Genomic DNA, 14,789 nt, shown 5'->3' with positions numbered 1-14,789 from the left:
CAATTCCTCCTTCTAGAACTGTTTAAGTGTCAAGTCCCACACTGCTCTAGTTTCTGCTTTACATATTGGTATATCATACGTTTATGCCTCTCAGTGAGTAGTTCTGTACAAAAGATGCTCCCATCTCCTTAATTTTATAATATGTCAAAACTTGATAAACATGAGGTTGTTTCAAGAATTTGTTATACTTGCCAAAACAATTGGGTCCTTCCAAATCTTCCCTTCTTTTAATCATGGCCTTTGCATTTTTGCTGTTCCTTACCACACCTTCTTCTGTGAAAGGATTCTTATCCATTTCTTGACTGATTTCCATATCCTTATATATAGTTTTCAATCATCTATAAGTGTAATGTGAAAGCACTGTTTGCTTGAAATCAACTGTATCCACAGCCTAGACTGATAAGTAACTATGGATTGAAGATAAGAAAAAACAGCCAGGGCAATATCTGTTGAATATTCCCTAATGGATTCTTATACATTTTATAGTAATTTGCCCTTTTGTATGGCTCAGCTACTAAACTGCATTGCAATGTTATTAATGTGTTGAACATTGTATATCTGCATGTATTCTATAATTCACGAATGTTAAATGGTGTAAAATGCCATTTTTTATTTATCCCTCCTACAGTGAGGTTCAGTCCCCTTTTACAGCTCTCTGTTATGGCCTTACTTAATAACAAATAATCCTAATTTCTGCAGTTTTCTTTTAATTACCTTTCTGTTTTACTGCCATAAGCAATTTTTTAATAAATTACTACAGACTTTAACTGCATCCATTTCTGTATACAGCTTATATATTATTGGAAGACAAACTAAAAGTCAATCGGTCATACAATTATTTGTATGTTCTCTTTTAAGCAGTAGTATGTTTTCTTGCCAGGTGTCACTTCAGGGTATCTATACATAGTTTTACAAAAGGCTAAATCAAAGTGCAAAGTAATACATGCTTTTATCCGGAAGTCAAGTACAACATCTAGTTTTGGAGTTCACATTTCATGAACTTCTTTAGACCTGGTCTCTAGATCCCTTGACATTACCTTGTTCCATTCTTTTTCATATATAACAGAACTTAGTTTTTATTTTTCGATGTGCTCAGCAACCTTGTTATAATCAAGAGGGTCTCAAGGCGTATTTTTCTAAACTTATTAACATCTTCTCTTTTTTGATGGCATCACAATGGTTGTTGTCCCAAAAGACATTCCCCAAGTCATACCAAAACTACTTGTTTTGTATCTTTGCTATATACTTCTCGTTTCTCAACCAATTGAAATAATATTGTAACGCAAATCTTGAGTTTTTATATTGTGGTTTTCTTTTAGCCCATTTATAGTTGTAAGACATTTCCGTGAAAGATTTTCTTTTATGGATTTCTCCAATAGTGATACAAGCCAGTCTTGTTTGATTTACACTTACCCCTAGTCAGTAATTCTAGGGTGGTATTCTCTTAGGTACTTTCTTTTTTTATTACTTTTTGTTTTCTTAGCACTACGTCTATCAATTATGAATGTTTCACATTTTTCTATGGATCCTGCCTTTTTCAATTTCTCAGTATTTTTGGGTTTCTAATACAGCGACAAGAATGAACTCCATTTTTAAGCTAGGTTACAAGTAGAATTTATTAAATTAGTATTTTTCATTCAATCTTGCTCAAGAGGACTCTCTAAAATGTATTTTGACATGTCAGAAAGGCAGTTCTTCCATTTAGAGTCTCATATTTTGTTGCTCTCATCATTACAGGGCACATTCCTAAGGTTTCCCTCTCTCTAATTTCTCCAAATATGTAGGATATTTATTACTATGACAGGAATAGATCTGATTCTTAAGTCATGACATACAGCTCAAGAAATCAGTTCTGCTTCAATCAACCGATCTTTCCAACAGTGTGCCTCTTAGTACCTACAATGTACCCAAAATGATACAATAAAGGATCATTAGTATACAGAAAACAGAACTTTGAGTTGACAACTAAATCAGTGTGCCTGTTGTAAATCGAGCATATAACAATTGAAAAAAGTTTGGATGCTAAAGTACCATTGAGTGGCCAGATATTCTATTTGTATATGCTGGATAACAGCATTCTATATGGAGGACACACCAAAATATTAGAAAAATCAGATATGTTCTACAGAACTAAAGAAACACAAACACACCTGATTTTCCTCATATTTTTGTGATGTCCTTAATAAACTTTTGTATTTTTTTTATTAAAAAAAAAGAAAAGAACAAAAAAATGCAATGGAGATGCTCCTTCCCCCAGTGCTTCTGTTGCATTCTGCAAGCATAGGAAAGCAAGTCCCATTCATATGCGTGGTACATCAGTAAAGAGAAGGTAACGTGGAAGCAGACGAAAGTGAGATTATACAAAAGCATTAGTTATGAAAGGTACACAATTTCTGTCTTAAATAATGTTATTGCATAACAGCAATAATCCACTTGTGTGTGCAGGAATGTCATGATTTGCCCGCACACGGTGGTGGATTATTGCTTAACTCCCTCTGGGTGCATTGTACCTAGAACCACCGTTTATGCAGTTCATATGGGTTTACACTGGCATGCTGGGAGATTCTCATTATTAGTCCAGCCGCTCCTACAACTGTTAGAATGGCGTGGGCATACTTATTACACACAGCCTTACCCTGTGGTTCACAATCTTCTTAGTACATAACTTTATTAGTACACAGCAGAATGACATAACTGCTATTTCAGTAATTATACTTTTGTCCTTTTCCTACAAATAAAACATCTGACTTTCTTGCTTCTGCTTCCCTAACTCTTTGCACTAGAACATCCAATGAAGCCAGTACTTTTTAAGTTTCAGTATTTATTTATGATTCAGGTTTGTAGTGCCTGTTTGCTGCTATTGTACCATAGTATTTCCAAAGACTCAGGTGTAACACTGCCACATTATTATGCCTTTCAGTATAAAGGCCTACAAAAATAAATGTGTTACTTCTACTTATGTACTGCAGATCCTGCATTTGTTTGTATATTTCAATCTTTTATACAAGTTTTGTACGTCGACATGTACAAAGTATACTACCTTGAACTGCCATTATTAGTAACCTTTTATTATTTGTATTAAGTTCTCCCCTTAGTCATTCCTGCATCAAAACCAGACTAACATACGACTGTTCTGGCATTTTCTGTACTTGCCACTACATCTTGTAGGTTTTCTAATTTTCTTTTATTCTGGTCATGGTCATTGTGTGCTATATTTTGCTTTTTAGCACTTGCATTTATTATTTTTTGTCTAGTTCTAGTTTAATCTCCACATCTACTCCCTTCTGAAATATTTCTACTAAGTTGTGAAAGGATGTCATTTTAAGACTTGTTCTCTTCATGATTTAGAATGTTTGCTAAAATGTGAATCTTATGACATCAGCAAATATACTACAATTTCACACACACACACACTATATATATATATATACATATATATATATATATATATATATATATATATATATATATATATATATATATATATCATGCAGGGACTGGCATAATGGTAAGGTGTTTACCTTACAAACTCAGAAAGGTACAGGGTTTGATTCTCAAATGGGACAACTGACTAGGGATTAAATGGTGCACAAAGGCAGATATCCTGTGCTAACCTATACCGATTTCATGGAAGTCTGTGCTTCCTTCAGAATAAGAGGTATATAAACTTGTGAAATATTGTTTTATATACATTGTTTAATAGGTACAAAGCAGTTTTCATACTGAAATGCTTCAACACTTTTTGGGGCCATCTGTGTGACAAAGCAGTTTTCCTATTAGTTTTGGTCTAAAATATTCCGTACTGAGCTTTGTTCTCATTTTAATATTATTGTCAATCTTTCATCTGTCCCTAGACATTTATATATTTCCTCTTATTCTATTTTACATCACATTCGTCAATCAGATTGATATTTTTGATGGATCTGACTATTCGATATAAATGTTGCTTTTGTGCTGAGGCAATACATTCCTGCTCCTCCTATTACTACTGGAACTGAGTGTCTTCAGCCCATACTGTGTTCGTATCTTATTATTTTGCATCTTGCAGTACTCGGAGCACTATAATTGTTAGGTGCAACAACTGCAGTACTAAGGGCACTACACTTGTTAGGTGTAGCTATTTTAATAATTAATGTTACTTTTGACATTTTTTCTTTGACTACGATATCTGGTTTTGTAGCCTCTGCTTTCCTAACTGTTAGTGTTGGAGGATCCAAGTATTCAGAACTGCTTCATTTCCAGTAATTACTTGTAATTCTGGTTTCTTATACTTCTCGACTACCTTATGTTGCAGTATTTATGCAATAACCAATGGAACAGTCATGCCACACTGTTGTGTCCTTTAGTATAGTGACTCTCAGCCATGAGTATATCACACCCAGCAACAAAATGTGTAACCGTTTCTAGTTCTGTACCATAAAAGGTGATTTGTCTTCATCTCCACATTTTTTTTTGAAATTTGTAAATCAATATGCATATAGTCCACTGTCTTGAATGGTCATCATTAATCTTTCATCTTTTGGTTTAAATTCATCTCTCCTTAACCATGCATGCATCAAATTTTGATCAACATGTGGTTGTTCCAGGATTTCTCTTTACTTACCACATTATTTATGGAATATCCTGTTTTTTTTTCTTCCTCTTATGGTCTTGCTCTTTATATTCTTTTTTTTTTTTTTTTTTTGCACTCTTTGTTGTCACTGTATGTTTTTTTTTTTTCCTATTTCTGGTTTGATTTCCATTCCTGCTTATTTCCACAATGTTTCAACTAGTATGAACAAAGACATTATCTTAGGCTTGTTTTCTTCATGGCAGAGAACTTTTACTGATCGTGTCTGATGATGTGAACAATATGTACAAAGTCACATGACTGCAGATCTATACATATGGTCAGTTTTAAGGAGGCTCCTACCACTGTCAGACCTAATACCATCAGTTACAAGGAGGCCCATACCATCATCAGACCTAAAATGGTCAGTTTCAAGGAGGTGCATACCATCGGCAGACCTAGGGATGTCTTGTCAGGCTCCGTTTTTTTTTTTTTTAATCAAGTGATTAGTATGAAGCATCTTCTTGTTTTCTTGTCCAATTAATCCACATCTTTTTGGAATAATCAAATAAAAGTAAGTTAGAAATGAAGCAAGGTTGAACTTTATTTCTAGATGTCAAGGTAGTTTTTATTACTAGCTTAAAACTATTCCTTACTAAGTTGTGTTCTTATTTGTTCACAATTTATTGCAGACTCTTTATCCATTCCCAAGTATTCATATATTGTCTCCTGCTCAGTTCCCTTTACATCATATTAGTGTCACTGGCTGATATGAACTATGTGCTGCAATGTTCCTGCTACAAATGTTGCTTTTACACATTTATCAAGACCAAATGTTTGAGTGATAAGATGCTGTCAAAGGTTATATAGATATATGAAGCACTTATAGTATTCATTACATTTATATGGTTTATTCCCCTTGACTTAATTTCTCCAAATGCTTAGTTTTTTTTACACACTGTGATAAGAATGGGCCTCATTCCAAAGTCAGGGCATGATTAAAGTTCATGAAATCAGTATTGTTTCATTTACTTTAGGTTTAATTTCATCAAGTACTTTGGGTTTCTACTACCATGATGGGACTGGACCCCATTTCTACATCAGAGTATGATTAGAGTTCATGAAATTAGTATTGTTTCAATCTTTGATGTTAGCCAAGAGTGCTGAGAGAGAAACACTTACGTATGGGACATCTCATGGTATTTTAGGCTTTTCTTATATGAAAAACGCTTATTGCATTCGCTACATTTATATGGTTTCTGTCCCGTATGGCGGATCTGATGGTATTTTAGGCCTTGCTTCTGTGTAAAAGACTTACTACATTCGGTACATTTATATGGTTTTCTCCAGTATGAAAAAACATATGGCGTCGAAGACTAATGAGATAGATGAAGCTTTTACTACATTCAGTACATTTATATGGTTTCCCTCCAGTGTGAATGGCAACATGCAGTTGCAGACTATGAGTATTCGTAAAACTCTTACTGCATTCAGTACATTTGTATGGTTTATTCCCAGTGTGAGAACTGTCATGGTATTTTAGCCCTTTCTTACTTTTAAAATACTTACTGCATCTGGCACATTTATATGGTTTAATCCCAGTGTGAGAATTCTCATGGGATTTTAGTCCTTGCTTATTTCTAAAACACTTGTCGCATTCAGCACATTATAAGGTTTCTCTCCCGAATGAATGGTATGATGAAGCCGAAGAGCACTATGGTATATGAAACACTTACCACATTCATCACATTTATATGGTTTCTCTCCCGTGTGAATGGCCTTGTGACGTCGAAGGCTATGTTGCTGTAAGAAACATTTACTGCATTCAGTACATTTATATGGTTTGTTCCCTGTGTGAATGTTCTGATGGGATTTTAGGCCTTTCATATCTGCAAAACACTTATTGCATTTGACACATTTATACGGTTTATTCCCTGTGTGAGAATTCTCATGGGATTTTAGTCCAGTCTTATTTCTAAAACACTTATTGCATTTGGTACATTTGTATGGTTTATTCCCAGTGTGAGAAATCTCATGGGATTTTAGTCCAGTCTTATTTCTAAAACACTTACTGCATTCAGAACATTTATAAGGTTTCTCTCCAGTGTGAATGGTACGGTGAAGCCTAAGAGCACGAGGATGTTTGAAACACTTGCTGCATTCAGCACATTTATATGGTTTCTCTCTCATATGACAGATTTGATGGTATTTTAAGCCTCGCTTCTGTCTAAAACACTTACTGCAGTGAATACATTTATATGGTTTCTCTCCTGTAACTATAAAAAAATGGGATTCAGGACTATTTGATTTCTCTCCAGTGTGAGTCGAATGGTGCAGTTTCAGACTACGAGGATGTGAGAAACCCTTACTACATTCAGTACATTTATATGGTTTAGTCCCCGTGTGAGTATAGTCATGGTATTTTACTGCTTTCTTACTTTTAAAACACTTATTGCATTTGGCACATTTATATGGTTTATTCCCTGTATGAGAAATGTCATGGGCTTTTAGTCCAGTCTTATTTCTAAAACACTTACCGCATTCTGCACATTTATATGGTTTCTCACCCGTGTGAATGGTACGGTGAAGCCTAAGATTACTATGATATGTGAAACACTTATCACATTCAGCACACTTATATGGTTTCTCTCCCGTGTGAATGGCCTTGTGGCGTCGAAGGTTACTTTGCTGTGAGAAACACTTACTGCATTCAGTACATTTATATGGTCTGTCTCCTGTGTGAATGCGCTGATGGGATTTTAAGCCTTTCTTATCTGGATAAGACTTGTTGCATTTAGCACATTTATAGGGTTTTTTCCCCGTGTGAGAATATTCATGGTACTTTAGTCCTGTTTTTAATCTAAAACTCTTATTGCATTTAGCACATTTATAAGGTTTCTCTCCTGTGTGTATAGTATAGTGAAGCCTAAGAGCACTAGGATATTTGAAACAATTACTGCAGTCAGCACATTTATATGGTCTCTTCTTTGCGTGACCTCCCTGACTTGTGTGACATTTAGAACTCGTGGAGTTTTGTCCTGAGTGAAGCTGTGGTACAGATGTGACACAAGTCTTGTCGTAGCCTTTCAGAGGCTCAGCACACTTTTGCAGGATCTCAACTGAGTGACGTAACTGCAGAGTTCCATTGTCACATTCCGAGGTCTTGTTGCAGTTATTTCCTGAATGAAGATGTGATGCAGGAATAAGAAAAGTCTTGTCGTAGCCCGTTTCAGACTGAACACACTGCTGTAAGTTCTCTGTTAGATGACAGAACTTGGGAGTCTGAAATGATGGTTGCTGACAGGAATTTATGCTGCATTCTGTGCTTCTGATACCTAAAACAGATTAATTATAACATTTATACAACTGATGTTAGACATTTTCACCACAAGAGCACTTATGTGTTTCTGAGACCTAAAGACAGGTTTTAATTACAAAAGTAATGACAGATATTTTCATCAGCAGAGCATGTACTTACCCCGTTTAATCACAGAGTGTTCTTGGTTTGACTTGTTTCTGAACAATATTTTAAAACATGTCTAAGCTATCCTAACTTATTACTTAAAATAACTTGGCTAAGTGAGGAGATACTCTGTTATGTGTTACAATCAGTTTCTTAATACCAGATTTCGCATACGGCCTTGAACATTTCATGCAGTTATTTGTTTGTGCTTTCTGCTGTTTGCTCCTACAGAAGCATGTTTGTAATTTTGCAGTGCTTTACTCAGCTATCTGAGGCTGCAGCTTCTCAGGAAAACATGGAGGCATTTTTTCCACTGTTAGAGATCAGTCTTTAATGTGCAGTGACCACTGAGACACCAGTAAAGAGGAATGGGTCTGCAGGGTGGCTCACCTGCTACAAAAACACTCTACATTGTGGTGCATTTGTCTGATTACTGAACAGCAATAAGCAGAAGTATGCCATGAATTTGTAAACTTAGGTTGCTTATTTCAAGCAATTGTTTTTTTTTTTTTGCCACAGAAGTGGCTTTCAGGACATGTACTCTCCTAGAATTCAGTCAAATATATATTCCAAATAGAAATCAAACCACAACCTTCAGTACTTCCTCATAACTGTGACATAATGCCATGAGGCCCAGTGATCACTTTCACTGTACCTGTTCACAGCTAACTTCACACATATACTGTTTCAACTAATTTAAAGCAAACATTACAGAGTTTTATCTATTTTGCTTTATCTCTGCTACTATTTTTTCTCCTTAAGTAAGTATCAGTACATAGCATACAACAAACCATGTCTGTACTCAGTCTTTCTTGCTGCTTAAAATTTGTCCCTATAATATTATAATAGTAAGACATGTGCATTCATTCTGCACATACTATCCCTTTATTTACAAGATTTTCTACATACTCATATTTGCTTTAAATGTCCTACTAATTTGAAAATCCTGGAATCATTTATAACATTAAAATATACAAGTTGGGTTGTCATGCCTAATGGGACCCTCAACATGTCTATCTGCATCTCTAGCTATATGTGCAAATGGATCCATTGTAATCATCAAACTAAAACCACAGGCAAAACAATACCTAAGGAAGCAATCTTTCTAAAAGCTATGCCCACTGTTGGACTTCTAAGATGGCGGCACACTGATCAACAGCTTAACTTCAGCTCTCCTAATAAGAAAAAAGAAACTGAAAGATGAGGTCCAGGAACTCTGCCACTTAAATTCAGTTACCAGGCAGTTAAGTACAGTGTCTGGATGCCAGCAAAGAAGAAACTTAGCCTGAAACAAAATCAACTACAAAGGGAGAACAGAAAACACTGACTGGGAAGAATCCTGCAGCTGTTCAGCAAAAAGCAGTTCAAGCTCCAGTTTTTGTGCAAGACATGGCTTCTAGTAACCTACAGGAAAAAAATGAGTCAAAATGTGCTCAGAACTGACAAAACATTGGAGGAATATATCAACTCAAATAACAAAAGGCTGGAAAAAATAGAAAAAGCTTCAAACAGATATTCAGATGAACTCATAAAACTGCAAAACTCAGAGGTCAAAATGAAGAAAACGCTGGCTGAGTAGGAGACTGCTCAAGAAGAGATGTTTCAAAAATGGTAGAATCAGAGGACAAAGCATGTAGGGAAAACCTGAGATTTTCTGCTACATCAGAAAAACTGGTAGGAACACACTATTAATTTTATAAAGGCACAAATAAACAACTGGACTGGTAACTCCACAGCAGGATTTGTTAACTGAAAGGACACATCGTATATATATATATATATATATATATATATATATATATATATATATATATATATATGCTCCAAACCTGGCCATGAGATAACACCCAAGACCTGTGTCAGTAAAGATACAATCCTAACAGCAGGAAGAGTTGCTCTGACAAAATTGTGGCAGAAGGACAAAATATTAAAAGTTGGAAACAGGACAGTGCTTGTGGAAAATTATTCTTCACTATATGATTGTAGAAAATTATTTTTCACTATACACCAGACACAGAACAAGTTTATTCCAGCAATCAGGGAGTGACAAGATGCAGGTGAGAGTCCAAACTTCTGTATCCCACTGTCTTCAGAATACTTTTTCCTGGTGGATCAAAGTCATTTTTTGATGCAGAAACAAGCTAAGGAAGAAATAAAGTTTGTCCAACAAAAAGTGAGCCATAAAGCAGAAGGGGACTTTGCTTCTCATTCTTTTGATAATAAAGCTTGTACAAGGACTATGCCAGTGAAACCATTTCCAATGTTCCAAAGATAAATGCACGAGAGACACAGAAAAGCACAGGAGCTGTTTAAAAGAACTGGAAGCACTTTAGAATTGTACTGGAGTCTGGAGTTTGGCGATACAGAGGAACAGGAAGAAGACCTGTAACAGTGAAATTAGTTAACACGTGAGATTACAAAGCTCAGTTGCATTTGTGAAATATAGCTATACAAGAAAATGGGGAAAGGATGGACTTTTGTTGATTTTGTTAAAGTTGTGAGAGACTGAATGGCATTTGCCTGACTTCTTATCATTAATGTTTGGAAGGACACTAAGGGGAATGAAAGAATGAGGAAAAGGGCAACTCTAGGTAAAGAAGTTTCTGTTCTTAATAGTATTTCTATGACACTATATAAAAGTTACATGTTGCATAATAAAGCCTTTTCAGTTATTGTTGTATGTGGAAAAAGAAGAGGTGCCTTTTTTCTTTTCTTTTCACTCATTCCTTGTTTTATTATTAAGAAATACAGTCATTGCTATGCAAACAAAGTAAAAAAGGCTGGACAAAAGCATGCTTTAATTAATAGGCTATAATTTGGGGTTGCTGAAGTAGGGAATGGATTAAAAAGCACACAAATGATAATATATGGAGAGCTGACATGTTTTCTCATACTTTTGCATAGGTGAATGTCTGGGTTAAGACTTTTTGCTTAATATAAAGGCAAGTTTCAAGTGGACACAAGTAAATAAGAGAACACAGAATGTAGTTAATTTTTTTCCTTTAGCATTACATGTTTGCATGCCTTTAAGAGCCTGAAGTTGAGGAAATATATATATATATATATATATATATATATATATATATATATATGTTTTCTTTTTCTCTTATGTTTCCATGGAGACAAGATGATTAGAGAGGAATAAAAAGCCAGAACACTGTTTTTTAAGAGAAAAACGTAATGTTTTCTGAAAGCATGCAAGTTGTTTTTCACATGGACATCTGGGAGTGGAATAAAGATAAAAAAAAATAGACAGCAATTAGTGTTAAGTATGAGCAAAGGCAGTAACATGCATCTTAGCATAAATAACCTTAAATTTAGGTTACATACTGCCTGGGTCTGCAGCTGCCTATTTAGGGAACTGATCCCACTACAAAGGGTAAACTTCATTATATGAAGATGTACAGTGTTATCTTTGTATTGAGTTAACAGGTTATGGGGTGTTCTAAGGTTGTGTTTGTTTTTATTTTAATGAAAATCTTCAAACAAAAAAGTCTTGCAAAATGTGTCAAAGGTTCAAATGGCAATGACAAGAAACAACTATATAAAAGATCAACCTGCCAAACATTAGTGTGTACATTTACCACAAAAGCTGGAAATAGACATCTATAAAATCTGTCATATATAATAGGTGGGAATAATAACAGCTTAGGATAATGTAACACTTTTTATAGTATCATTGAATGTGAATGGTCTCACAGGTATAGACAAAAATGAAAACAACACTGAATTACATTAAGAAATGCACAGTGTAAATAGCAATGCTACAGGAGACACATTTTGAAAGAAATTATTATGTGAATTTGACAAAGAAAGAATTTCAGGATGGCTATTCAGCAGAATTCCAAGGATAAAGGAAAAGTGGAATACTTACATTAATTGCCACAGGAGCTCTAACAGTGGAAGAAAAAGGGGAGGAAAAGAGATCATTGTAGATCTGCAGTAAGATTTGCAGTACTAAGGGGCTACTGGCAAGGGAGGAATATTACTCTCAGTTGCATTTATATTCTACTAAGAAATGTTATTATGGAATCCAAGAAAATTTTGAGAGAAATAATCAGCTTTCAGCAGATAATATTACTTATAGGTGGGTATTGGAATTTGATTTGCAACAGTGATGATGCATTTTGGGGGACTAGAAGTTGAAAATAAGACAAAAATGGTACATTTCTGAATAGATTTATGAAAATATTTGATATGGAAGATGCAGATTCAGTGGTAGGAACTCAGAGAATTTCCATATTACTCCCCAAGGTACAACAACTGGTCTAGGCTAGACAGAAATTATATTTCACAGGAACATGTGCATTTACTTGAGAGCTTTGACCCACATCCAATGGCTATTTCAGGTCATACACCAATAATAATAAACATGAATGCAGAGTAATGAATTAAAAATGAGACACTGGTGCTTCCCCACCTAACCTGTTAAAAGAGAGGAATTTAAGAAATGGGTAATGGAAATTATTTGGAAGTTTTTAGGGAAGACGGAAAGTACTTCAGAAGTTATAGCCAGTGAGTGGGCTAAAATGAAAAAGGAGTTTAAAAATAGTGTAGAAATGAAAAAGACATGGTTAAGTAACAAGAATTATTTAGAAAGGCTAACAAAGGCTAATGCATTGTAGAGTAAGGGGAATCTTATAGAACAAGAAGAGGCTCAACTCCAGAGTGCTAAAGAGAAAAAAGGGACTACCTGGATAATATGTATGTGTTTAAAAGACTGCTAAGTAACTGGGTTTTTTATAACAACTCCAGAGTGCAATACTTTTAGCACAATAGGTCAGACAACAGAAAGTAAAAAGGGCTGTTGCTAAACGTAGGGGCCTATAACAAACAAACAAATAAATAATAATCACAGATCTGAAGAGGTATTATGAAAATGTATATAAAGCAGAGCAATGTGGAAATCAAGAAAAAAGCACAAATGTAAATATTTATGAAAGACTTATTTATGCTAAGGTTAGAGGTAGATGAGGCTCAATAATTAACTGTTAACACAGGAGATAAGATAAAAATAGTGGCGCATAACCAATCTAGAGGAAAGTCTCCTGGAATAAATGGTATTCCCTAGGGAAGTTTGGAAGCCAGGAGGGAAGAAAGGGATAAAGATCTGGAAGGTTTTAACAGCATTTTAAAAGGAGGGGGACCACCATCACCAACACTGAAAAAAAGCTATGGTGGTTGTAATACCTAAAGATACTAAAGACCCATCAGAGCCAACTTAATAAAGGCCCATTTCAATTTTAAAATATGACTATAAAGTGTTTATATGTCTATAGTGGTAAAGGAATGGCAAGGTTTTGCCAAAATTGACAGATATGGATCAATGTGATTTTGTGGAGGGGAGGCAAACATTTGACAACATTAATAGAACAATAATGATCCAGAGGAGCAGAATTTAAGAAATACCTCTATTGTTGATGGGTCTTGATGATGCTGAGGATGAATTCGACAGAGTAAGCTTGGATTTTATGAGTAGGGCAGTGGAAGCATTTGCATTTCCCAATACAATAATAAGATTACTTAGGAGGGTATATATGAGGGACTGGAAGCAAAAATCAAAGTGAGAAGGGAGGTTTCATCTCAGATAGTGTCTGATCAGAGGAACCAGGTAGGTGTGCCATCTTTCCCCTTTGATTTTTGTATTATACTTAGAATCAATGACAAAAATTCAGAAATTCAAGGTTATAAATGGTATGGAAATAAAAAAATGGACTTATTTGCAGACATTATTTTGGCCTGATAAATCAGAAAAGGACATCTTGGTGTTGAGGAGCATCCTGAGACAGTTTAATTTCATTTTTGTTCAGGCTATATGATTAATGAAGATAAAACAAAGTCTATAGCTTAAACTATGTACCTACATATGAACTGGTTCAAGTAATAACCATATCTATGGTGACATGATAAAATTAAGTATTTACAAATATGGGTTAAAAGGGATTCTGTTATGGCAGCTAAGGATATGTGGGAAGAGACTAAACAAAAGTTAATACAAAAACTGTCAAACTGAAAGCTGTTGTCTATGAATATGGACAGAAAGATACAAGCAGTAGAATGTTTTTATTCCCTTAGGTTTTATATAGAGTTCATGCATATGTTATCAACCAGAAGAGAAGTTGTGGATATTAATTAATAAAGAGCTGAAGGATTTCATCTGGGAGGGGAAGAGGCAAAAGTCAAGAGGGATAATTTGATCCTTCCAATAGAACAAGGTGGTTTAGGATTACCTGATTAGAAGGTATATTTTAGAGCTACACAGTTAAGGCTCTTATACATAACACAAGCAGAAAGCTATAATTCAAAATGAAAAGAGATGATGATAAGGCAGGGAAGAAATTCAAGAAATAAGGAGAGAGTGGGATTTTGGATGCAGATCCTCAAGGAGAATATCTACAGTCATACATATTATTATTGTATTACTAAAGTAGCAGAACATAGTCTAAGAATTGATCCAACACAAGAATAGGAAAAGGAGATTATGTGGATAGGGATGACTGCAATAAGTTTTACAGAGAACGGACAAGAGGGGGCTGGGATTTACTGGAGGAAACTGGAAAAGTAACCAAGGTACTGGGAACAAATTATTAGAGAGAGAAAGGTAATAGAATGAGAAGAAGCCAAGAAGACATTGGACTATAGGCTAGAGACTGTCTTCCCTATCAAGGATTGGTATCAGAGTATAGTTAAAGAGAAAGGGATAGAAGAATCCTTTGGGAAAGACCTGCTCTGGTAGTGATTTTAGTTGAATCTAGAATAGAAGTTGCTGTTAAAAAA

General features: G+C 35.0%; 1 protein-coding gene across 1 annotated transcript in view; it reads right to left on the bottom strand.

Annotated features, from left to right (window-relative positions):
• LOC122814365 (zinc finger protein 729-like) overlaps window positions 1-14,789 on the bottom strand; it is a 448,289-nt gene that overhangs the window by 313,470 nt on the left and 120,030 nt on the right. The window contains 3 exon segments of the mRNA XM_044086949.1: window positions 5,731-5,894; window positions 5,897-6,217; window positions 6,220-7,884. Of these exon segments, the coding sequence (XP_043942884.1) occupies window positions 5,731-5,894; window positions 5,897-6,217; window positions 6,220-7,884 (2,150 nt within the window).

This window comes from Protopterus annectens, chromosome 10.part0 (assembly GCF_019279795.1).
Source record: "Protopterus annectens isolate FY-2018-M chromosome 10.part0, PAN1.0, whole genome shotgun sequence".
Lineage (NCBI taxonomy): Eukaryota > Metazoa > Chordata > Ceratodontiformes > Protopteridae > Protopterus > Protopterus annectens.
The sequence above is the reverse complement of the archived record's forward strand: the minus strand, read 5'-3'. Positions and strand labels throughout refer to the sequence as shown.